Source organism: Stylophora pistillata, chromosome 8 (assembly GCF_964205215.1).
Source record: "Stylophora pistillata chromosome 8, jaStyPist1.2, whole genome shotgun sequence".
Taxonomy (NCBI): domain Eukaryota; kingdom Metazoa; phylum Cnidaria; class Anthozoa; order Scleractinia; family Pocilloporidae; genus Stylophora; species Stylophora pistillata.
In genome coordinates this window covers 16,437,211-16,463,195 of record NC_142526.1, presented here as the reverse complement: position 1 = coordinate 16,463,195, position 25,985 = coordinate 16,437,211, and the positions used below count along the sequence as shown (strand labels likewise).

Below are 25,985 nucleotides of genomic sequence, written 5' to 3'. Positions count from 1 at the left end.
GTGCAGGTATCCATATTTCAGTCTTAAGAAGATTGTTTTCTGGCATTTTTTCTCCTAATCGTTACATCGACATTGCTGACGTCGTCATCAAAGTCAAGTCACTTTGCTCTAATGATGACTTCTGCACAGGTTGTCGATACGTCAGTCACCACCACCGACAACAGTCCTACTCAGGACTACACTCAACCAGGCGATCACACTACACTTCCACATGTTACCCCCGGGTTCAACCCATTTAGTATATTACTAACCGCCTCCCAGTTAGCTCAATTGGTTAGAGCGCTGGACTGTTGTGCGGGAGGTCGAGGTCGATGGTTGGAGCCCCGGCCGGACCAACACTCAAGGTTTTAAAATAACTGAGGAGAATGCGCTACCTTTCTTTAATAAGAAATGGATAGACATTCTAGTCTTCTCGGATAAGGACGAATAAACCGTAGGTCCCGTCTCCTGCATCTATTAATTAGATAATTTGGTTAGGCAGGGGACGTTAAAGAAACTACTCACTGTGATGTGGTCTGGCCTGTTTACTGGGAATTGTGGGGAGAGGGCATCTTCAAATAAGTTTCCTTCGATTGTTTGTAAACTGCTGATGCAGTCTGGCCAAAGTCCCCCGAACAGTGTTGTGATGCGCATTTGATCATATCGACATGCTAATTTGCGCAATATAAATATTAAATTATTATTATTATTATTATTATTATTATTATACTACTCGAGAAGTTTGAAAGTAAACAAACATAACAATAAAAGATGAGAAGATCCAGCAATTGATTTAACGTTTATTTCTTGTAAAACATTGACATTGCACAGAGAAATCATTTTAACGGTACATTGGACCTTAAAGACCATCTGAACGAGAAAGATACTTTGCTTTCATTTGGCAATGTGACCTGCTTACCTTAGTTAATAGCATATGTATGGTATCCTGCATTCAATTATTTCCGATTCTTCAAAAGTCACCAGTAACTTACAACAAATAATTATATGACGTTTGGCGATTCAAAAGAAGTAAACTAAAAACAATCTCCGCTCCGACGAAGGGCTAACGCTCGAAACGTCAGCTTTTGTAATCGTTACGGTGGCCAATTTACCATTTCAACTTTGTTGATATATCCACATTAAAAACAATCTAAAACTGAACTTAGCTTTCTATACACTACCTACAACTTCATTTCAAGTCTAAACTTTGTGCCATTCACGTATATATTACGATTCAAATTAAATACCATTGAAAATGCATGTATCCAAGGGCTATTGAAGGCACAGGTTGGAATACTGCTATTACAAATCCCACTTTTTCAACAGGCGGTCCTTCAAATGGAAGTTCGTTTCCTGTTATGTCCGCAGGAGGGGTTACCTCGATCTGATACTTTACGTGAACAGAACCCAATAGCAACCAGTATGGAGACCGATTATGTCGGGGGTGGGGAGGGGGGTGGGGAGGGGGCGGACATCCTGGAAAACAGATTCTCCGTCCCCTAATTACTCATCGTATATGATGACGGGGTGAATAAAAACAATTCATTTTCATCGTACATACATCCATCATACCATTAAAAAGTAAGAATTTGATACGCAGTGATAAAGGCGTTTGTGCGTTGTCTATTCATTTCATTCCTGGTACCATACCCAGGCCTCAAACAATTATTCTATATTCTACTGAACATTTCAATTTGCTGATTGACGTTAATTAAACTCGGCTTCGTTATTAATTAGAGGAAGGAAATCGAATCCAAAACTGTACACCTAGGATCAATTGTTCCAGCAACATTACTGCGCTTCCATCAAGTAGAAAACGATTATACTTAATTCCAAAAAATATATAGTCATAGGCTGGTAAAAACAAGCAGAAATCCTACTGCTATAAAAATATTGTACTAAAATATGTATTTTAGCTAAAAACATTCTGGCTTCACTATTTACATAATATAAATGAATTTTGGAAACACGATTGAGACTAAAATTCAAAATTTTTAACATTCCAAGGATAATTATGTCCTTAATGTTCCACCAATTAAATGTTGAGAAGCTGCTAGCAGTCTATACCGCTGACGTAAATTTCGGGCCCGGACGTGATCATTCAGTATTTCTTCGGTATGATTGGCTGGAAACCAGCCCTGAGTTCCATCACATAACCTCTCTCCATGATACCACCCTGACAGGGACCATAAAACGATTTATGAGGACGACTACCGATAAAATTAACAGGCGACGCAAATGGAAACAAATGGAAACAAATGGAAACAAATGGAAACAAATGGAAACAAATGGAAACAAATGGAAACAAATGGAAACAAATGGAAACAAAAGGAAACTAAGTTCTATTCATGTTGATATAACTCGGGAAAATTTACTTGTACTTACCATCCGGGAGCTTTTTCAAGACATTGATGACGTCACCTTCGTAAAGAGAGAGCTCGTCGGGTTGTTGAGCAGTGTAATTGTGAAGAGCGTTTACTTGTGGACAGTCTGTAAACAAATTAAGTACAAATTCGTACTCAGGTCTTAATCAATGTGAACGGTTTTAGTGTAATTTCCATTATGAGAGTATGTTTCTTTATGTTAGATTGTAATTGGTGATCTCGTCGCCTTTCTCTCTTACTGTGTGTGAATATTGTCGAAATCTTACTGTGATATGATAACTAGTTTATTCACCCCAATCAGCATAAACTGTTTCTCCTTCTTGTTCGGCTACAGGGGGTTTGAACGCTTCCATCCAACGAGTCTTGTCAGTTCTATTGGAAAAGAATAGAAAATAAGAAAATAAGATAGAATTGAAAGCTATCGAATGAAGAATACTGCCTTTGGGAAATAAAAAGTAAGTCTGACGTTACAAAGAATGACTAGGAATGATAAAGGCAGGCTGTACTCGGATATTACAGACAGCGTGCGATACTGTGTTTTAACAGTTACACACGAGAGAAACGTGTCGAGTGAGTGATAATATTTGAGTAGGCTTGCTGAATACTCACTCTAATTCTGAGTGATTTAATCGACAAACAAAACAGGCCCATTCCTTACCAAGACAGTGCATGTTTATAGGAGAATTAATTGTTCTAAGCTCAGAAATTACAACAGAGTATTGGTAGGTAGACATAACTGGACATAACAACTTACTCAGTGTTGCCAGCGAGAAGGAACTCTTTAGTTTTCACCTCGGAGTTTTCCAATAAAACCAAAGAGAACATGTGATCAACATTAATGTTACAGTCCTGCGGCGGGTCATCAACTTGAGTCATAGTGCGTGTGGCGTAATCCTGGATTAAGTAACGATTATCACTAGAAGAAAAAAAAAACAAAGTGAGATTTTCTCCTTGAGTTACAAAGCATTAAATAACACAAAGATGCTTACTAAACATATCACATGCACAGGAAAAGTACAAAAATGCAAGTCTGTGGGAAGACTCAGACTTGAGCCACAAGTTGCAATTGCCCTCGTAGGTAATCCCTTCTAAAAAATAGGGCTTCTTCCCAATATATACATAACAACTAACAGTTTTAGAAAGAGGATTTCAGAAAAAAGGACCCGCCTCGCCGGTTTTTCAACGAAATAATAAAAACTACGTATAACTAAGTTGATACCTCTTCTTCTTCGCCAAGAGCAGCAAATCATTGAAGAGAAACACGTATATCGGTCTAAACTTGGGTCTCAATAACTTCAATGGACTTTTGGAGTCCTCCACCACTTGAAGTAGGTCACCTCGTCTGAGCAAATAACGCGATGGCGTGGCCAGGGCGAGGGGCTAAAGATAAACAAAAACAGAAACAAATTGTGTCAAACTCTCACCTCCATGCTACCTCGCTTTGAAATTGTACTGATAACAAATCTTCGATGAGCACAGTCTTTGGTAAATTCAAGTTGCGTGGAGGTAAATATCATACACAAACATGTTGGTAGAGAAGAACTGGTTGCGCATCCTCACCTTCGTTTTAAACTCTATCTGTGTTTGTAAAACACATATTTCTTCCATCCGTTCCATTTTCCTGGCTCCCTCGTTACAGTCATTCACAATCTGAAAAAGATCAAAACTATCATTCACCTGTTGACCATGAAGAAAGAAAAAAGGCGATAAAGGAATTCTTTTGATATCAAATAAAAGCATATCGAGAACAGGTAAATTCACCTTATTGATGGCAGCTAAAGCTCGGTCTGACTTGACAAACTCATCACTGCCTGGTTCACATCGCGTACAAATCGCCTGGAAGAGAAGGATTAAGTCAACAAAGTGCTATAGGTAGCAATTCAATAGAGAGTTTCCTTTCAGCCCAGGTGGAAGGAGGGGGGGGGGCAGGTAGAATCCTGAACCCTGTTTACTTAAGATAGGTGCATGAATGGGAGTATTTACTGAACACTGAAGCTTCCAACCCTCTCCAGGGAAATAGGATTAAGTACTGACACCCTTAAATCATTAAAAACGCTACTTCCGTGAAAACGGGGCCCGGAAAATTCTAAAGAGACATGTCAACGAAACAAAACATCGCTTTTTTCCCCCAGGATGTTTGATATAGAAGAAATTTCAAGTTTTAACAACATCTGTGAACATCAAAGTAGCGACAAGTGAACCCGTATCCAGCCCAGCTGTACGCGGTATGTTGACATGTTCTAATGTGGGTTGTGTGATATATGATCATAACAGTTGATACTTACATTTACAAGCAAGGGAAGCCGTGTTATTCTCTGCATGGGAAGAACTAAAAACGACTGTAGCGTCAAACCCTGCGCTTGATTACTTGATTGTAGTTTCGACACTACCTCAAGAAATTTCACATTTTTCCTGCAACAAAAACAACATCGCTCTTACTTCCGATGAAAACGATAGCCGGGGGGACGTCGAATCATTAAAAAAGCACATGAACATTTCCGTCATCCAGTACTTTAAACCGCATATCAACTCGTATCAATAAGTGGGGAACATATCATGATACTTACTTAAGATTTTTTAATGCTCTGTCTTGGTAGATCTGGTTGGAACAGTATTTTACATAGACTTCGAAATATTTTGTGGCCTGTGTATGGAAATATTTCATACGATAAGCGTGCTTAACAAATTCTTTTCAGACAGTAAGAGATCTTAAGTAGCGGACGCTTCATTTCACTTACATGCTCTTCAATGATGTCACTGATAGATGATATAACCACAGCCTCTTTTTGACGTGCTCGGAGAGCCTGGAGGAAACTGAAATATGGAGTAGTCATTAGCTTGGGTAACTCACTGCAACCCTGAATTCAACCTCATCGTGATTTATTCTCAGGTTTCTCCCGCGCAGGAGTCTGGAACCTATCCAATATCATAACAATGGTTGTTAACCTGAAGCGGAGTAGCCTGATACGAATGTGTGTTTAGAAATTTGCACTTTTTGTATGCCTCAGCCGCCGTAGCGTATACAAGAAATCTGAAAATACTAAAAAACAAAAAACTACAAAATGAATCACGAAGGGTATCACTTCAGCAACTTTCTGAATGTCATACTTTGAGTCCAAAACTTACCTCTCACTAACGGCTTTAATGGAACTGATATTTGAAAAAAGCACATGAGACTGGCCTCGTTCTAGAACACACAGGGAGGAACCTGAGGACAACTCTTCCGAGTTTATAAAGTGTGACCTTAGAATGTTGAGGCTCTTGAGATAACTTGCCTCCGACGTTATCACCTCAAACATGGCCTACAAAAAGACATAAGACAATTGAATGAGAGCAATACAATGACCTACGCCAACCACAAGTGTCTCAAGTGACAAGTAACATTTCGAACGACTGAAAGAGCAAAAAATATTTGACATTTATGCTGCAGTAGGTTGGAAAAGTTTCTCCTTTCAACGACATTGTACTTTTAGAGGACTCAAATAAGGCCACCAAAGCCCTAACTCCAATAATTCTTAACTGGATAACCATTTGTGAGACAGAACGGTTAGTTTCACCCAGGTACATTTTCCAAGTATTGATATATGCCACTGTGCTCTACATACATATGCAGTCCAGTCTTACTGAACCAAACCTGTTTACTTTACACTTCTATAGATAGCGTTTATTAGTGCAAAGAAACAAACCTCTTGGCGTTTGCGTTCTTCTGATTTCATGCCGTCTAAAATTCCACTTGCTTTAACCTGATGGAAAAAGGTAAAAAAAGAAAATATATCATCAAAGTGACTAGAATAAACATTGTTTTACGTCGACAAAGAACAATAATGAATTTAAACTAACACTCTCCTAAGATTTGAACATTTTCCATGTAACAGGGGAATGTGCAACAGTGAATTCGGAGTCCAGACGAAAAACAGGAGACACAGCAAAACCAAAAGAAAAACTGCAGCATTTCCTTTGAAGGGTGTTGCTCAGTGGTGATTCAAATGTCCCTGTCAATCCCCTCTTGGTTGAAAAGAACTGATAAATTATTTTTTATACTAAAACAATTTCAAAGGACACCCTCTTTTAAAACTAGCTAAGGATCTCCTTTTTTACTAGAAAATCTTACATCCGTGCTTCTTAACACATCTTTGAGGACAACCGTATAACCAAGTCACCCAGTAGTTCAATTTAGTTATCAATAAATATTAATTTGATAATAAAGTACCTCTGGTAGTTCACACCACAGCATCCTCATGTTCCTCATTGTTCCTTTTGTTAGCTCCTCTACTTCATCATTTACTGACAAGTCACTCACATCGCTGCTCAGTCTGCGACGACTCAGATTTCTTTCACGTCGGAGAGTGCGCCTGTTGTATACTTGGTATAAGGGCTCTGTAGAACAATTATGAAGTGTTACTTGGCTACACCTAACAACAGGACAGAGGAGTTTTTATACAAAATACAGGAACTGTGAGAATGGTTTCTAGGGATGCATTTATATTTTTTCTGAAGATTTTACTTTAATCATTCAACAAAATACAAATGCAAGCTCAACGAAAAAAAGCCAAGAACATACGTGAATGGTAACAAAATACATTATCCACCAACCTTCGGAAAGACCGTCTCTCTCTTCATCTAAAATGGAAATAAAAGAATTAATATCATATGACCCATCCGGCCCTACAATGACGCGAGTCGGTCCGGAAAAAGCTCTCCAGTCTTAGTGCATTTGTACGGCTCTTTCGAAAAGAAAATAAAAGGAACGTTGTTCGCTGTTGTTGCAAAAAATGAGTGACATCGGGGGACAAAAATGAGGAAATACGTCACACTTTTCGATAAATTGTGATTTTCTTGTTTTGACTCAAAAAAAAAAAGGAAAGGTTTTTGTTGCAGAATCTCTTTTTTAAGGTTTTCCCGTGTGCACCAGTCCATCGCGTCCTAGTTAAGTTGAACATTCAAATTTTTCGAAATTTTTCAAAATTAATTCAGTGGTCATATAATAAAATGCTCATTGACTTAGATGGGTCGGACCGGACGGGAAAATATTTGGCTCTCGTTTATGACGTACGGACCAAGCGCACCTCGAGCCAAATATTTTCCCATCTGGCCCTCCAATTAAGTCAATAAGCACATATTACAACCATTATGTATACATGTATTTATGATCACAGCTCTGTAACAACTTTTTCAAGCTCCTTCAAATTTGCTGTGAATAATTTCCGCTCTGAGACAAGTTACAAGTGAGCTCTGATAATAATTTTACTCCACCCTCTAACTATCAGAGCTGATTAACATGTAACTTCTCCGTATAATATCAATTCATTAACCAGCAAGCACGTGATAATTATACTAAAACTTGTCAGTCAGAAGTTATCTTGATCTAACACCAAATTCTCATAACTAATTTACAATGAAATGTGTAGCAACTAAAGGAGGGAATTAACAGTCACATTTCCAGAGTTGAAGGGTTAATTAGTCAACTTGTATTAAACACATCTCTACTGCTGCAACATTTAGTATTTTGAAATATTTGTACCTGAAGAAAACGGGTCACTTGGAGACTTGACAGGAGGCTAAAAAAAAACCAAGAGAATCAATCTAATAAAATATGTTTGAAAGTAATTTAATGACTGCTTTTTCACCATTTCACTGTTAATGTTTTACCTCCACATAGATTCCTTCCAATTCATCATATTCATCTCCATCTGAGGGTGGCTCAGGAGGGCGAAGGTTTTCAGGTGGAACACAATATTCATGCGATGAATCTGATGAAAATGAGTTCTCTGAAGAAGCTGAAGGTTGATAAACAAAAAAGGAATTTAGAAAGTAACCAGAAATACATAAAATGCTGAGGTAACAAGATACACCTTTTCAAAGCAGTGAGGATATTGTTTTGTATTCAACTTAGAAAAACAAACAAAAGACATAACAAGAGATGGGTCCAAGGAAGTATATGAGAGTCAAAGAAAAAGAAACTGAAAATGAGTTGGGGAAGTTCTGCAGAAATTGATTGTAAATCCATTCCAAACCTCCATTACTGGTACAAGTCACTGGCAAATTTTTTATCATCATAAATAGAAAATGTGTACCATCATCATCATCTTCATCATGGTGATCTGGTTGTTCTTCACCTTGTTCTATTGGTGGCTCCAAGTATTCATGATCATCACTGTCAGACAAGTCTGATTCTGTGTCATCTGTACTCACATCTGTTACAAAAAACATGTTCAAACATTACAACAGTCTTGCTTCATGTATGAATAATGGCATAATAGACTCAGTTTCCTGAAACAAGGTGTTTGAGACTGCTTGTCTGAATATAGAGGTGAGGACAAAATGGCAGGTTCACAGTGAAGCTAACTGAGAGTTTTTGTTTTTGAAAAAACAAATTGCCAAAAGTTTCTGTTACAGTATTGAACTTCTACATCGCCATCTCTGAAAAACAGCTGATTACAACTCATATGTATTTTGGCATTCCTAGAATCACAACCCAAATGGAAAAATGGATGATGACACACACCAGTTTTCATTTTCCCTTCAAGAAATCTGCATGTCTACAGCCCTATTGTCACTGAAACAATGGCAAGAGTTTTTTTTTAAGGCTATCCTGGAATAAATAAGTCAGCTTACCAGCGGCCAATCCATTTAATGTCTGTTTCTTTTTTAAACTGGTCATAAGTCCAGCCACAGCTTGCTCATCCGCAACCTCATAAGTTGCACATATACTGTCCTTTGAAACATCCTGCATAAACTCATTGACAATGCTTTCATCAGGTGTCACATATGTACCGCTGTCTACCACAAACGAGGCTGGATTAGGCGAAACTGCTTGCCTGGGTGGCATCCCTCCAACAGAAGTAAGGTTATAGGCATAACAGTACTCAGACTGATCTAGTAAGAGATATAAAAAATATACAGGCTGTAGCTGTTAAACATTGCACTACCTACATTAGGAAATTACTATGAACAAGAAAATGCTGTGGCCTTCACATGGGCTCCCCTCTATGATGGAAATGGTATTACATAGATTAATACACGAACTTGTAACAGAGTATTAATAAAAAACAGTAATGGCACTATATACTCTTGCTCCTATACATGTAGGTACTAATCGATTCCCTGACTATTTGGAAGCTTTTGGAGCAATCTCACAAAGTGAGACTGAAAACACCTAAGGATTACTTTAATTCTTCCAATCAATACTCACCTTTAACAATATTTATGAATGTTTATCTTCCAACTTCTTTTTATCTTGAAAATTCTTTTAGAGTTAATACCATGCATCATTTAACAAAACAAAATTCATGTTCAGGTGCAGATCCAATACTGTTGTGAATCATTTTGATTGTTTAGGATCTGATGTGAAACACAAGCCACAGCAGTGGATAAAGGTCATTGACTGATTAATGGAATTCAATATCTTGTGTCAACATTTGCAGCTGGATCACTCAGTAACTGGAAAACTTAAGCAGATGGGAATAATAACATAATAATATATTCTGAGGTATAGCATTTTGAGGCAGAAGACAAAGAAGTTTGTTTTCAATTGCAAGCTGGAGAAAACTCTGCAAACAAAGATTGCTGCATTAGAATGTTATAGTTATACACTTTGTTTTCATGTTCAAATGAGTACTTGGTCAGAAAATTTTGAACAGCCCTTTGTATGTGAGTGATAGCACAAGGTAGATGTAACAATGACAAAAGATATTACACTGAGGGTAATGATATATAATTACCTTCAGCTGATGTAACTCTTGGTATGTCTCCTACTGACACAGACTTGCTCACAGTGTGCTTCAGAGCATCTCTTGCTGTCTGTTGGTAAGCAGACATGGGTCGTGGGCGTGGCACTGCAGGTAATGGTGGCACTTTCAGTGATGGTGGTTTTTCAGTTATAGGAGTAGCTCCTGGTGGAAGAGGTGGAGGCCGTCTACTGGCTTGTGCAAGATCAGCTGATGAAATGCGAGGGTTTACACACCGAGACAGAGGACGAGAAGCTAATCTTTTCTTGCGTTGTTCAGGTAAAGACGATTTCCTAGCACGGCCTTGAAATGATATTCCAAAAGTTACTCAGATACTGATAACAATAACTGATATTATTATCCAATTGTGCTTTGTAGAGTACAAATAATGCAGGAGACAAGTATAAAATATCATGTGTACTCCAGAAATATCCGCAAAACTCGCCCACACTGAAATAACAATTTGGCATGTTGGATAATAAATCTCCTATTAGATGTTTTGTAGTGTAGTATCACTGAGAATTTTCACTCACTGTTTGTATTTTGACTTGCCCTGCAGGCTCGTCAAAATACAGCACAACTAATAAAAATACTTAGCCATACTACACAACAAAACATCTAATAAGATATATGTATTGATCACTAACATGGAACCATTTAAGATATCTGAACAAAGAAACAAACCAGGTGTCTTGTTTACAGCTTCATCAGATGGATAATTCTCCTCTTCTTCAAGATTTTCCAGTGTTTGTGACCTAACTCTTGCAACAGCCTTTGCTGATGGAGGAGTGGGTCGCTCTGGACGATTCTTCTTTAATTCCTTCCCTATTCACCGGATGCATAATATAAATTTACAATGTTGTAGGTTAAAAAACAATTGTTTCATTCCTACCATAGTCTCTAGTTGTGGGCATTGTAGGCCCCATTTCTGTCAAATCTACTCCTCACAATTCAACTTACCTTTTCCATGGACTAGGTTCAAAAAGGAAAACTGTGCTAATTAATGCAAACTTTCTCAGCCTAAAACCAGACTAGAATAAGGCGTGTTAAAAGAACCATTTATCTACTGAATGGAGAATTTAATGCTATCACAGAAAAATACCATCATCACAAATACAAGTGAAAAACTATTAACACTTTTACTCCCCAGGTGATTAAAATGAAACTTCCCACTTCAATATCCATACATTATCCAGCAAACAGGTAATGAGAGTACTCAAACTTATCAAGTAGAGGTTGCTATCCTGATCTCATACAACATTCTCATAACTAATTTAAATGGAAATTTAAAGCAGCACAAGGGGTGAATTACCAATACGATCTGAGGAGTTAAAGGGTTAATATCCTTACCATGTTCAGGAGATATGACCTGACTCTGGGATTTTGGCAGTGAAGTTCCAGGTCTTGGAGACAGCACAGGTTTTCCCACTTCACTGACCTTTGCCATTACTGTTGCAGATTTAAATTTTGATTTGTCCGGGGATGCAGATGAGGTCGCATTACGAGGTGAAGGACGTGGTGAGGACAATGGGGAAGTGACAGGTGAAGGAAATGCAGCCCCTCCTGTTTTGCTACCTGTGTCATCTCGAAAAGGAAATACAGGTATTGTTGATAACTTTTGTGCAAGAGCAGCAACAGATGTTTGAGACTGATCAGTTTTAGGTGACGAAGATAAATCAAGGTAAGGTTTTTGCTGTGAGGTTGGTTTACTTGATGAGAGTTCACCCATTAGAGGCTTTTGACCAGGAGTACTCATTCCTTTAGGAAAAGAAGGAAGAGGCTTCTTTGGTGGCAAAGGCTTTGACTTTTCACCAGCAGTTGAACTTTCGAGATTTCTTCTATTTTTTGTGTTCTCCACATCAGCTTTCTGAGAAGGGTGCTGTGGGGAGATTGCACTAGCCACACCACTACTTTTATGAGGTAGACGGGGTGACATTTTGTTAATAAGGTCACTGATTTTACGTTGGACAGGTGGAGATATTTTCCTATCCCAGTTGCTAACTTTGCCAGGTACAGGTGGGGAGGATTTCCCAACTGACCCACTCAAGTCATCACGTCTGAAAATCGAACCCAAAATTGATCAGAACTCCTTAAGTAACAAATTGTGCATTGTATTGCCTGATAATTTCTTGGAAGATTCAAGGAAACATTTATGCATATATTGAATTTTTAAGTATATAAAGGTAAATATCCTGACATGACTTTCTGTCTTAGCAATTAAAATAAAGTTATTGTACACAATGTTACAGATAAAAGATAGGTAAAAATTTAAGGAAAAAGTTTTTTTTTTTCTATATCTAATAAAAATACCCCAAAGTAGCTAACAAGTTCAAAAAACAAAACTGCAAGTTTCCCTTCCTGTGCAGGATTTCACTCTAAAGGCACACCTAAACCCATCGATCCCTACATGTAAGAGTGACTAGCATCTAGTACTTGAGATTTCCTTAGTACAATATCACCAACCCGTGAATCACCCATTACAGTCACAAGAACAAAGGAAATGATCACCAACTAAAGAAGCTCTTGAAGGCTAAACAACACCTCCTTGTCAGCAACTTAGGAAATGTGTGAAGAACAGTAAGGGGAATATTGAATACTAATGTTAGGGTTTAAGGGGTTCACTGTTGTCAACTGACCTTGAGGCTGTAGCCTTGCTTTCTTCACTACATTCTGTTGTTGGTAATTTCTCATAACCATCATCTGAGCTCGACTCATCACTATCTGGCTGTGGTCTTAGAGGCTGATACCACTGTTCATCTGTGGAGTCTACTTTTTCAGGTCCATTTTTGACATGTTCCATTTCAGTGCTGTTTGTGATATCTGCAGAAGTCATTATGTTAGTGGATGATAATTTGTCTTTACTTTTCTCTGTAACTGAATGTTGTTTTGTCGAACCTCCTTCATCCACTGGAAACTCGTCATCGTTATTATTTGATAGAACACCCGGATTAGTAACAGGGGGTTTTGCAGCCGGTGCATTTGGTGGTGGGCGTCTTGGTTTTGGAGGTAACATAGGTTTAGGAGCTGTAATTACAGGCTTTCCATTCATTTCTGTACTGCTGAGTCCTTTGGTTTGGTTACGTGGACGGGGCACAGGGCGGGGCCTAGGAGAGGGAGGCTGGATAGGTGAAGGTTTTTCTCCAACCTCTAACCTTCCACCATTGTCTTCTTCTTCCATCCCTGATAAAAGACAGTTATATTATTGGTAAACATTTCAAATACAAAAGGTAACTATCATCCATCCTATAACCTTTTTCACTACGACAATGCTTCAAGAGCAGGAGTGACAAAAAAATTGGAATTTACAAAGTGATAATTAATACGGAAATATCTTGCCTTCTAAAATTCATGCCCCATACCTTCTCTAAATGTGTAAAACAAATGATTAAAAAGGCAAAATTAGAGGAATAAATTCAATTAACTCATATAACCATACTACAATCCTCTCTAAACATTGCCTCTATATCAATAACATCAATCCTCATCCCAGTCAAAAAGTAAAATGCATGGAGGGCCTCAATATAACATACACTGGTTACCACTTTCCCTGGGTCCTACAGTACTTCATTATCACAGCCTCATGCTGAATGCAAAATGTTGTTCAATAGAATCTTCCATAAAATGAACATGCTTGACAAGTAGTTTCATGCAGTGGAAAAAAGTATGAAAACCTTGTTCTCTTTCTATTTGGAGAAAGACCATGAATGGTCCCACACAATGGCATACTTGAAACAAGGAAAACTCACCCTTCATACAACAATAAAGATTCATTACTTCATGAAGTTCTTCTAAAATTAGCAATTTAAATGTTGATGTCAAATTTCACCATTTTTCTTTCCATTGACAAATTAAAGCAGTGTTACCAATTACCAGTGAACCACTTGCTCGCATGATTCACACTTCAGCATTATGTGACAAATTGATCTTTTCAAATAGCTGCCAACTATTCACTGTTCTAAATAATACCAGAAATGTAAATTTCAGAAAGCATCTAACTCACACTTATACACCAACACACATTTTATTTACAGTTTCATTCTAAAATTCTACAAGTTAGCATTTCCATCCAACTGTAAGAAATGGCCAAAACAAATACATGCAGGGGACTGTGCCAGTCAATGGTGGACAAAATAAGCATTATGGTCAAAGCAATAACTGAGCAATCTATAAAAAACCAACTGCTTTTACTTTCACTTTGCAAATGTGAATTGACATAGAAAATTGCACTGTCAAGAATGATTCAGTTTTCAAGACCCCTGAACTATATATAGACTTAATTATCTGTTTTGTAGACTGGCTGGCACATACAGCTCGTGACATTTATATTGACTGGCACAGTCTTGTTCACTTTGAGTCTTTGTCGAATGGTGACTTTGATGGTTTGAATCTCACAAAACTGAAATCAATCATCGTCTTTTAGGAACGAATGAAACTGAATAAAACAAAAGTTATGCCGTCTTCTCATGAACACACGATACCTAATTGCTTCACAATACATATAGATGATCTTTAGGGCACAAATTTGCATAGTTAACGACAATTTCGTAAAAATTATTTTGGACGAAAAGAGACTAAAATAAACATACAACAAATGCCACTTAATCAGGAAGGTTGTTACAGGTGTGAGTCGTTAAGTAACTCTTCAATATGTTATCGACTGGCGCCCAAATCTAATTTCACAGAAACTCATTTGCGTTCAATGCCAGACAAAAATGAAGATAAAATCATACTTTACCAATGTATCGTTCGCGTCATAATTTGCATCACTAGCGAAGAAGCCTAAATATATCATTTTCATGTCCAATTGCCAGCTGATCACAACCGAAGTGAACAAAACGTTCCTTAAACCACTCAACAGCTGCAGAGTTTAGAGTCTCGCTTGTGGTTCACGTAAGGTATATAATACACACTCTGAAACCTTAACTATATTCAAAGCTTAAGAAGGCCAATATCACGAGCGAATTGACAAATACTCTTGATATATGATAGAAACAACAAACAGGGCCGACTACCCTGAAACAAAATAATTCGATGAATAGTCAAAGGAAACATTATTTTCAAACTTACTTGCCACAATCCCTGAAGGGATAACGACTAACAAACAACATCCATTACGACTGAAGAAAATGTTTTCGCGGTGGTCGAGGTATCAAAAACAGCATTATAAATGATTAAAAGTATCGGAAGTGAAACGCTACGATATTTCACTCAATGTGAAGTTTTGGCTTCGTTAAGAACCAAATTAAATGCGCAATGCAAAAATCATGTAGTGTATGCGCATTTCCTCGAAAATCACGGGAGACTGGGAAGGAATATGTTTTCCTACTCACCCGAACAGAATGACAATACTGCGAAAAAAACCATTTCTTCTGCAATAGAACTATATCTCCCTTCTTTTCGAAGACCAAACACTTGATACAAAGAATTTTACAGTTAATAATCATTGGTATCGGACAAGGCGGTGCAAGTTGATTTTAGCTTGTCTATTTCCTGCTCTTGTAAACTCATTTGTTCCATCTGTCAAATCATCTTCCGAAGACGTCTGTACGTCTTTGATCCCGAAAATGACCAAACACGGGCCCTAATCGATGCCATAACTGAAGGATTAGACGCGTGACATAAGATATCTACCTCATTTAAAAGCCCCGAGACACCAAGGATAACACTGAAATTATTGTTACCGGAAGTCATGGGTTCATTGCCACCGGAACCAGCAGGAACACTTTAAGCCACAAGGTAGTCAACACAGTAGTTACGTCATCGAAGGATGCACTTGACGTTTTTCCTTATTTGCATGTTAGTGTCTGGTTGATTACGTCATGAATAGCATTAAACTTCAGAGGGAAACTCCAACCCTGGCTTACGATCCCATCTACACTGCTCTTTCCTACCGGTTTTACCTTTTTTTTGTTGTTGACAAAATGGCAAAGTAAAGCAACATCACGTTCTTTTAAAAAAAAAATTTAGAGAGATTTCGTATGCAATGCTGAATCACATTGTTAACGGTAAGTAAATTCACAATGAATGAATGAATAACTTTATTAACGAGTCAATCGTTCTAGTTTTTACAAGTAAAAACTAATTGGGGACACCTACTGCATAAACTAAACTAATAATTATAATAATAATAAGAAGAAAAACTATATACAAACAATATAAAATTGATAATATTAAGTTTTACATAACTCACAATTTTCACAATTATTTTTCGATATAACATTTGATAGGTCAAGGACTCTGACTTGATTTTTAAATGCAGTTAGAGAGTCAGCCATTTTGATTGATTTGTGGTGCTTCGACCAAATATAAGGTCCCATGTACCTTAAGCTATGTCTTCCGTATGTAACCGTGTTGTATTTTGGTAAGGAGAAATCGCCTGCATTCCTAAGATTGTACCTACTTATATGCCGCAACTAAAAAGTTCAGAAATATATGGTGGGACTAAATTAGTCTTAACTTTATACATAAATATAGCCATGTCCTGGAGTCTGCGATTACATAACGTTGGAAGTCTTACTTTATCTAGAAGTGCTTCGTAAGTGCTAGCCCTGTCACAGTAAATAGCCCTCATTGCACGCTCCTGCAGCCTTTCAAGCTTTCTCTCGTCTGACGAGCGACAATGGTGCCATACTATATGACAATATGTAACTCGGGGTATAATAAAAGCTTTAAAAATTCTTAATTTAGCTTCAGTAGGCATTAAATTCCCAAACCTCATAAGTACTCCTACTTTCCTTGCCCCCTTAGTACAGACATTATTGATAAGCTTACTTGAGTAAAGTTCAAATCATCATCAATTGCCACTCCCAAAAGATCAATCCCGGAACTTGATTTTATGTTAATGTCCTTTATATTTAGGTTCATTCTCTTTTTCTTGTGTCTTGGTCCTAGATTCATAGCTTGAAATTTATCTTGGTTACACTTGAGTAGGTTTTGTTGATACCACTCAGAGGTATGGGTTTCCTCATCGTTCAGGATTGTTTCTACATCCTCAATCTTCTCTCCAGCAGAGTACACTTGATGGTCATCAGCGTACATAGCAAGCCTGCCCGCATGAATATTCTGGACAAGATCGTTCTGGAATATGTTCCAAAGCATTGGTCCTAGGTTTGATCCTTGTGGAGAGCCTCTGCTTGTCTCTCTCCATTCACTAAAATCTCCTGATCTCATCCGCACCCTGTTTTTTCTTTCTGTAAAGTAGAATCTCATCATGTCTATCGCACTTTTCGAGAAACCATAGGCCCACAATTTTGGGAAAGAGTACCATATAACCCCATACATTAATTATGCACGCATCCCATTGTTTTTAAGACAATGACTTATTCCCATGGGTTTAGCATATATACATTACTAATAAGTACTTACTGCTTCAATAAAAGAGAAATTGATTGAAAGCCGCTTTTTCGTCTCCATTCTTTTCTCACGTTCTTCTCCCTTCTCCCCTTTCTTCCCAATTCCCTTCTCCTCGTTTTTTTTTTTTTTTTGTCCTTTCTGGGCAGTTCTGCTGAGCCTTGAACAATTGCTCCTCAGACAACGCGTTATTATCAGACCATTATCAAACCATAGCCTTACCACTATGCTACGCAAACCAGTTATGAATTCCTTTCCAAAAGCTACTTTTTCTTTTACCTTTCAGTAAAAAATTATTTTCATAACAATATGTGCATTGAAATAATGCACCAAAGGTCCCCTTTGCACTAAATTATGCATTTCTTCTTCTCTACGATTGGCCAAATACCACATAGAAAACAAAATTTATTCATACCTCTTTCCAATAACATCAACGAAAGAAGAAGATAGAAAAAAGAAGAACAACAACTCGGAGATGGAGAGACTGAATTTTATTCGATTTTCTCGAATATTATCGGATCACGACCGGTGCATACAGGTAAGGATCACAACCTGCTTGCGACGTCGGTAAAATGTCCTCGAGTGCAGCAATGAACTTAGCTGGACGCGACGTGCTTTATCACGAGACGGGTACGAGTGGCGATGTTTAAAAAAGGGTTGTGATGGAATGGCTTCAATGCGCCGGAATTCACCGGTGCGCACACACAGGGCATCAAAAATACATGGTGGGGAATCAAGCGAGGTTTGCCTCAAACAGGAACATCCAAAGGACTTTTCAATGGCTACCTACAAGAATATATGTGGCGTCAGCACTACGGAAACGATCCCTTTGGAAGCATTATCGGACATATCGCCCAACTTTATGAAGTCCAGAAATACTAGATACAAAGGTTTCTTTGCATCGCTGTATGCACCGGCCTTCACGAAAAATTTTTATCACTAGGACACGAAAGGATAATGAAAGAATCAACCAAAACCACAAGAACAGGTAAGACACAACATTTATTTAAACTTTGCATTGACAAACTTCAAAGCCTGACCGTAGACTTAACGTTATTTTCCGGCCAATTTTACGCTTTCAAAGCGAAACTGAACATTAAATTATATTTCAAAATTAAAAACCTCTGGTAAATGCCTTAAATTTCTCGTTTTGCAAAGCCAAAACGCGCCGAATTTACCCTGTTTCAAAAAAGACTTAGAAAAAAAATCCAAATTTTGAAAACAAAGACCACTAGTTTCTGCGGAGTTCTATTGTTATAGCCATTGTTTTCATTGAACAAAGACTGAATGCATAATTAATGTATGGGGTTATATGGTACTTTTGCACAATTTTGCAACAATAATGGCGGATGAAGTGAATCAAATGCTTTCGAAAGGTCTGTCGATAACATTCCGATCACGTGTTTGTTCTCCAGTGTCCGTTTCCAATCCTCTACCAGCTTAACTAAGGTGGTCTCACGCCTGTTTTTCTTACGATAAGCTGTCTGGTTTCTGTTAAGACGAGGCTCCATGAAAATAATTGGCTGTTTACCCACTGTACTCAGTACTGTCACCGGTCTGTAGTTTCTAACGTCCCTCGGATTGTGTTAACCGTTGCAGTTGGATCTTCCCTTGCTGTTATGTCCTCACAACCAATAACCAATAGAATGTGGTTTTATTTCTTCCAATCAAAAGGCGTTGTGAACGTGTCTCTTGCTTGTCACTTCCCAACTAGGGGAGGGATTCAATGTAAGAAGATCGTCAAGATTTCCGCGCTCGAAGGTTAATACTTTCACGGGATATCCTTGTTTCATGAGCTATCCTTGGTGTCGTTTGGGACACTTCGGATTGGTGAAAGATTAAGATTCTGGTTGCGTTTTTAAGTGCGAATTATTGGCGAAATTTTCTTCGATACGTTGGAAAGCAATCCACACCCTCCCCCCCCCCTATTGAAGGCTTTCCTGTAACACCCCTCCAGAAAAGAAATTTTTTAACCCCCTTCAGAATTTTATGTAGCTATCAAGCCAACCAATAGAACCCCCTTCAGAAACTACTCGTGAGAATTTCTGTCAAGGGTACTATATGGCAACCCCTCTCAGAAATATGGTTCAACCCCCCTAAGAAAAAATATAGCATTGATCCCCCCTCCCCCCAAGAAATCCCAGGCCTTCAATAGGGGGGTACAGATATTAAATGGAATGGCCCAATGCATAATTAATGTGGGGGGTTATATGGTACTCTTTCCACTTTCGGGCTAAATACTGTAGATTTCGTATGGCTGCATGATAAAGCATCCGAGTAACTACTAACCTGGATTCATTGAATCCTTCTGTGTCGAGGGATGATGTTTTTTTATTATTTTGTTTGGGACATGCAAAACTAGATGATACATAATTAAAAAACGAGACAGATCTCCATGTTTCAATGACCAAAAATTTGTGATTTTCTTCCAGCCTCATTATAATTTTTATTATGTTACATGTAACAATCTCATAGTGTCTACATTGATGGTTATTATGGATACAATTGAAGACATGTATTCATTATAATTGTATGGGACTATGCAAAAATTCAACCTCTGGTATAGTTGATGTCAAACATCATATATCCTGGAAAGTTAACTCACAAACTGTTGACACATACGATGAAGATCTGGTATCTTTTATAAAGGATAGGGTGCTCTCTCCCATACTCTCCAGCAAGAAACAATTGGGTCACAACGCATTAAATCATTCTCTTTGCTCGCCCAGAAGAGGACAGATTTGCAGCAAAATTACTCTTCACTTAATAATATGTGCTTTTTCATTTAAATCAGTGGCTGACGTATGCCACTTTCTTTCTTACATACATACATACATACATACATAAATACATACATGGTTTATTTGATAAAGCAGGTTACTAGGTAGGCAAGACTAAAGTCCTGATGTGGACCTGCTAACTAATTTAAAACTTTACACTTAATTAAGAAATAGAAATATGTACATATATATAGAAGTTACTAGTATTAAAATAAATTAGTTCAAAAATATGTATAAATATCGTCCTTATTCGTAATTGATGAAGATTCCTTTGAATAAGATATGCTGCTCAAGATCAGTTTGTTTTTCTTCAGTTTTTCTTTGAAAGCTTCAAGGCTAGACGCCTCCTTTATGCTGTCTGGGAGGGTATTCCAAGCAATGGCAGCCCTATGTTTAAAGGTCAATCATCCTGTTTCAGTTTTTGGTCTTGTTACATTTATGTTCAAGGATTTCTAAGGCCATACACTTGGGCACTTTTTGTAACTAGTTTATTAAGTAGATCATTATTGAGCCCATGGAATGATTTGTAAGTTATTGATAGGATCCTTTTTGTGTAGAAGTGGGAAAGGGGAGAATAACCCTTTAGATTTCTCAAGTCATTTATGGTTGTTTCCCTCGGTAGATTATAGATTAGCCGCGCAGATTGTGCGTGAATACGTTCAAGTTTCTCCAGTAAGGCCGAAGAGCATGATCCCCAAACAGCAACTCCATATAGGACGGATGTGATTATGGTCTTGAAATAGATAGTCTCCAAGGTGGACTTAGGTAAAAACTTAATTCTCTTCAAAACACCTAGTTTCTTGTTGATTGATTTACACACAATTTGAACATGGTCATTCCAGGATAGTTGCCGGTCAATCACTAGCCCAAGGCATTGTGCTGTCTGTAAATTTTAGGAAGTTTTGGCCACTCTTCAATTGTGGCAGTGGTCCAATGAAGGCATGCTTTGAGAGCAGTAGTGCCTCAGATTCAATCTCATGAGTTGTCAGTCTGTTTGAGGTACACCACGAAAGGACTTGCTTCAGGATAGATTGTAAAATTACTATTATACTGTCAACATCCTTGCCAATAGTAAAGATGGTGGTGTCATCTGCGAACATAAATAACTCACCATCGGAGATGGCATCAGGAAAGTCATTCACATAGACAGAAAAAAGCTTTGGACTTAAAATGGATCCTTGAGGGACTCCATACTTGATAAATTTGCGATTCGACTTGGTCCCAGATGGTTGTACAAATTGACGATGATTACTAAGGTAGCTGCAAAACCAGGACAGGAAGTTACCCGCAATACCCATTGCCTTTAGCTTTTCTTGGAGGATAGTGTGGTTAACCGAGTCAAACGCCTTGCGAAAATCAATGAATACAATGCCAACTCTGAGGCCATTATCCAGGGCTTCTTTCCATGTTTCGGTGAGATGGAGTAGCAGACCCTCTCTTGAATAGTTTTCACGAAAGCCCACTGATTATCGCTTAACACGAGAGATTTGATGTGAAGGTCAAGAGAGGTACTAACTATATCTTCCAAAATCTTCCCTGGGATGTTCAGGAGTGAGATAGGTCTAAAATTGTTGACATCGGTTGATCTACCTTTTTTGAAGATTGGATTGACTCGAGATAACTTCCAGTCTGTTGGAAATGTGGCATCATCTAAGCTTTTCTTGAATAGAGGCAGCAGACTATGAACGACTGGGTCACTAAGCAACTTGAGGTCCTTGGCCAAAACAATATATGTCTCCATATATTAGTGGAGACACTCGCTGCAACTATCTTTGCAAAAAAAATACTCTTTTGATCTATTTAGAATAAAGCCCTTTGAACTAAATCATAAGGAATAATTATGATAATAATAATATGCATGTTATATGTTACCACACTTTACATACTTTTTCAACTATGTGTTTCAAATATTGAAATGAAATAAATACTAATTCATGCACAATTGAATACTTAATTCAGTACAGACTATTGCCTATTATTAGCAATTATTGCTCCTATATGTGTTAGCAAGAACTTGGTCTTGTTTGCTTTCAATGTGAGCCTTTGGTGATCCATATATTAGTGGAGACACTCGCTGCAACTGTCTTTGCAAAAAAAATACTAATCTTTTCACCCTTACTTAATTTCATACATACAGGCATGGATGACAACCAGCAGCAAAGCAAAGTAAACAAAAGTGCCATTGAGGTGTTAAGCTCCATTGTAACCATTTTCTTGGAAAATTATGCACCAGTTATAAAAAGGTAAATGTTGTGATTAATTTTTGTCCTTAGTGTAAGCATAATTTTTCCTTTGGTTTTGTTAATGATATGAATGAAAATGCATTTTGCGTAAAGAAAGATAAGATGTAACTCCAAGATTGTAAGTTATGATGAGATGATGTGTCACCATCAATTTGGCCTCTATTAAAAGTAAAAGAATTAAACTAAGGATGAAACTGAACCACAGCATACCTATACTAAACCCTCATTTTAATTGTATCAATATTATTATTTCACTGGTGTTCACCCAATAGATTCAATCCACTGACAGACAAAGATGGCACCTGTACGTTTTACCATTACTCTTAGGCTAAGGCACATGTAGAAAGCAAGTATTTCACAAAACAACAACATATGCAAGGTTTAAATTTTTCGCACCTTTACTGCTTGTTTTTATGAGTGGTTCCAGGATTTTCTTGCACAAAGAGTTCTGGTTGAGTGTAGCAGTTGCCATATTTTTCAGTATGATGGTTTCACAGTAACTGTTTTATGAAGTAATGTATCCTTCTCCAATATTAATTTTGCGAACTTGTCACTGACAAAGAGCTAGTTCATGATTTACACTGATCATTTCATTGATTGCCATGCTCTACATTTATCATTGAAGTATTACCATATTTATCTGTGTATAAGTCGACTCTTTATGACGGAAAAATTAGCCCAAAAAAATCACCCTTGCCTTTTACATGGACCATAGATAAAGACCTGACCCAAGCAATCCAAGAAATTAGCATAACAATTGCCTGAAGTCCATTAGGAAAACCAGGTTCACAAAACCAGTTCTAATTGTGTTCAAGTTTTGTCAGTTTTCAGTGCGTTCTTCATCGATGAAAAAGTTTGAAACATATAAATAATGTGGCTTAAACAGAAACCTAGTGGAGCGGATTGTATCTTCTGATCTGTAGAGCAGACAGTCTTCCTTACAGATTCGATGCTGAATTCTCATTTTCAGCGAATGATTACAGTAACTTAGTGACCTGGCAAATGTTGTTTTCTTGTGCAGTCTTGTTTGTAACGTGCGTGGACCATCCATGTTAAATATTGTGTAGTTTCCAAGATGGCCGTGTTTCCTTCAGTCTACTAAATCTCCTTTCAAAAGGTTATTTAAGTGCATGAAGATGTCATTCTCAAAACAATTTACTAAAGATGGTGAATTACTTCTCCAGTAAATCGAAGTGGTTGTATATGCTTCAATCATGAATCGTGGGGATGTAAACAAGTGCTAGTACTAAACTTCACAGCACATGAATAAAGGCTGATAGTTTCACAGCACATGGTTACATTTTGCTCTGCAGTTTTTTTAATTCACCCTGTATTCAATACATTCTCAGAAATAAGAGATCAACCATAAGGGAAATTTCTGTCGGTCTGAATGTTTCTTTACTAGAAATAATGAAAAATCTGATTTTCAACCTTGAAAATGGGGGTCAACTTGTACATGGATAAATACGGTAATTAACTCCTTCACCATCGGTAATCACATTAAAGATTCTGTGTTAGAAATCACAGCACCATATCCCAAAATCTGATGTTGTCCTCAGCACAATTTCATTTTTTGAGCAAGGCTGGCAAAGCTAAAAATCAATCAAGGGCCACACAGACATCACAGAGACAACATTGCTATGTATAATGTTTATGTAGTCAGATATGTAAAAGCTACTCTCTTCGTTAATTCAGTGTCAATACTCTCCCTCATAGTAGCTATAATTTTTAGCCAACTTGGGAAATAGCAACCAAAAATGGACCTTTTTGGACGTCCAAACTTTTAAATTTCAAGGGGAAGGTTCCCCAGACTTTGCCATCTAAGTGGGAATAAATGGCTGCCACACTGTCATTTTGGTCCCTCCTAGCTGCTCAAATGTTGTCCCTCCTTTCCACAATCTTACCAAAGCCTCCATATGTGTAGTAATAAAAACATTGAAGGGAAGAGTGCTATCTCAGCAAGAGATGATGATCATGCACACTTTTAATAGAGTCATCCTAGCAGATGTTTGGCAAGGTATTGCATTCTTTGCTCAAAATCTAGTTTACCTGGGAAAAAAGAATGGGGTATAGCAGTCATTCAGGTCGGTTAATTGCTCCAAGCCCTAATTTTATACCATTGCTCATTTGGTTATCTTTCTTGCTAATACTCTTTCTGGTTATTTGGGTTTTCTTGGAAACTCAGGCTCTTGCCATTGAGAAGAAGCATGATATATTTTTACAAATTAAAAGCAAAGAAAAGTGAAAAAAAATTGGAGAGTAACAGGATGGTATCAAAGACTGGTATAATTTTTTTTTTTGCAGGGGGGTAGTTTTTTATTTTTGAATCAGAGTTTTAGCCTAAGTATGACTAAGTTTCTACACTTGTTGTTTAGTCTTGTGATTTCTTATTTTAAGAAGTAACTAAAGGTAACTTTTTTTTATTAAACACAAAGTAATGATGGTAAGGAACAAATTACTTGCACTATAAATTATTGAAAGTAGCCTGCACTCTCCATATTTGTTATTTTTAATTGACATGCTTTGCACAGGTGTTGTGTAAAAAGTGTGAATAATGAATAAGACTGTGCAGCGAATTAGCTCGTGCTGTAGCATCCCATATCCAATAAATCCAATAGAAGACCCTTTGGTCATTTCACGCCTTATTGGATCTTGACACGTCCTTAAAAGAAAAGTTGCTCGAGACATATTTTTATCATAAACATTTATGAAGCTTTCTTCTGGTATATAGTTTGCTGAGATTTTAGTGAAACTACTGCAGTGTGCAAACAATTTTTTTCCCAAAGGACACCCACTAAAGTGGTAAGTAACCTTGAGCTTGTTGCATGCGATTAAGTCGTATCATATAAATCTTCCCTAAAAACGAAAAACTTACATTACTTTTATATATTGAAGTGAATGCTTTGATACACAGTGGCTTTAGCCTCTGCATATCCTCTTATGTTTTTCTCTGAATACCTGGGAGCCGTGCAAACTGGTAACCACCCATATTCTCTCGTTCTCTTTAAAATAGGATTGGTGATCAATTTTTACTGAGTTGGCTACCATGATTCATTAGATGGAGGACCACATGGTGAGATAAAGTAATTTCTTCTCTGCCATCCTGAGAGGGTTTCTCATACTTTCAGAATAGAACAGAATTTTGGCTAACCTAACAACTCAACAGGAAATCGTCCCTTTTAAATTGAATGTTCTAAGGGAGTTCTTGAAGTTGCTTTGAGGTTTATCGCCTATTATGAAATAAAACCAGTGAACAAGGCTGTTATGAATTACACACAACTTCAGATGAGGGTGTCTGGCATAGTGAAGTACTGGTGCATTTCATCCCTGAGAAGCAATCAAACTACTGTTTTCTCACTTATAACATTACTTAAAAATTAATAATCAGTGACTTAGGTGTCAGGTATATCAAAGAATATTGGCACGGAAAGAAGTACTCTCCCTAATGGTTCATGTGCACATTCTAGGGTGAACGTTATTGTATCTCTAGTATGAACATTGGTGGTGATATTTTTGACAAAG

At 37.6% G+C, this 25,985-nt stretch overlaps 1 protein-coding gene and 2 long non-coding RNA genes across 12 annotated transcripts in view; 1 reads left to right on the top strand and 2 right to left on the bottom strand.

Annotated features, from left to right (window-relative positions):
• Positions 1 to 25,985, top strand: part of LOC111337939 (uncharacterized) — a 62,803-nt gene that overhangs the window by 36,302 nt on the left and 516 nt on the right. Inside the window, exons 1-3 of one of the 8 annotated variants that reach the window (XR_015990565.1) lie at positions 17,589 to 18,428; positions 20,843 to 20,985; positions 22,358 to 25,536. This is a non-coding gene — a long non-coding RNA (uncharacterized LOC111337939). Of the gene's footprint in view, positions 1 to 17,588; positions 18,429 to 20,793; positions 20,986 to 22,357; positions 25,537 to 25,985 lie in introns of those variants that run through there. The other 7 variants (XR_015990567.1, XR_015990566.1, XR_015990563.1 and 4 more) reach the window with 7 other exon arrangements.
• Positions 760 to 15,682, bottom strand: LOC111346300 (uncharacterized). 3 transcript variants are annotated; one of them, XM_022953593.2, is made up of 23 exons: positions 15,421 to 15,682; positions 12,727 to 13,270; positions 11,441 to 12,147; positions 10,775 to 10,915; positions 10,085 to 10,393; positions 8,979 to 9,239; positions 8,438 to 8,557; positions 8,013 to 8,140; positions 7,885 to 7,921; positions 6,957 to 6,983; positions 6,574 to 6,740; positions 6,050 to 6,106; positions 5,490 to 5,665; positions 5,102 to 5,177; positions 4,931 to 5,007; positions 4,649 to 4,775; positions 4,125 to 4,199; positions 3,924 to 4,013; positions 3,583 to 3,743; positions 3,118 to 3,279; positions 2,656 to 2,735; positions 2,365 to 2,469; positions 760 to 2,155 (listed from the first exon to the last, which is right to left on the bottom strand). In XM_022953593.2, exons 1-23 carry the CDS (start codon positions 15,452 to 15,454, stop codon positions 1,992 to 1,994), a joined length of 3,825 nt encoding a protein of 1,274 aa, XP_022809328.2. In that variant the 5' UTR covers positions 15,455 to 15,682; the 3' UTR covers positions 760 to 1,991. The 3 variants fall into 3 exon arrangements, with proteins under 3 accessions (XP_022809328.2, XP_022809329.2, XP_022809330.2); XM_022953594.2 differs by lacking the exon at positions 15,421 to 15,682 and adding an exon at positions 15,158 to 15,378; XM_022953595.2 differs by lacking the exon at positions 15,421 to 15,682 and adding an exon at positions 14,826 to 14,982.
• On the bottom strand, positions 18,425 to 22,978 carry LOC148725211 (uncharacterized). The gene is made up of 2 exons (XR_015990571.1): positions 22,860 to 22,978; positions 18,425 to 19,150 (listed from the first exon to the last, which is right to left on the bottom strand). It is a non-coding gene; the product is annotated as an uncharacterized LOC148725211 (long non-coding RNA).

Excerpts from the sequence above, each read along its gene's own strand:
- LOC111346300 (XM_022953593.2), bottom strand. The coding sequence starts at position 15,454 with ATGGTTTTTTTCGCAGTATTGTCATTCTGTTCGG. Across the intron at positions 8,141-8,437 it reads TGATGAAGATGATGATGATG|CTTCTTCAGAGAACTCATTT; the intron begins GTACACATTTTC and ends ATCAACCTTCAG. Across the intron at positions 5,178-5,489 it reads ATTAAAGCCGTTAGTGAGAG|TTTCCTCCAGGCTCTCCGAG; the intron begins GTAAGTTTTGGA and ends TCCATATTTCAG.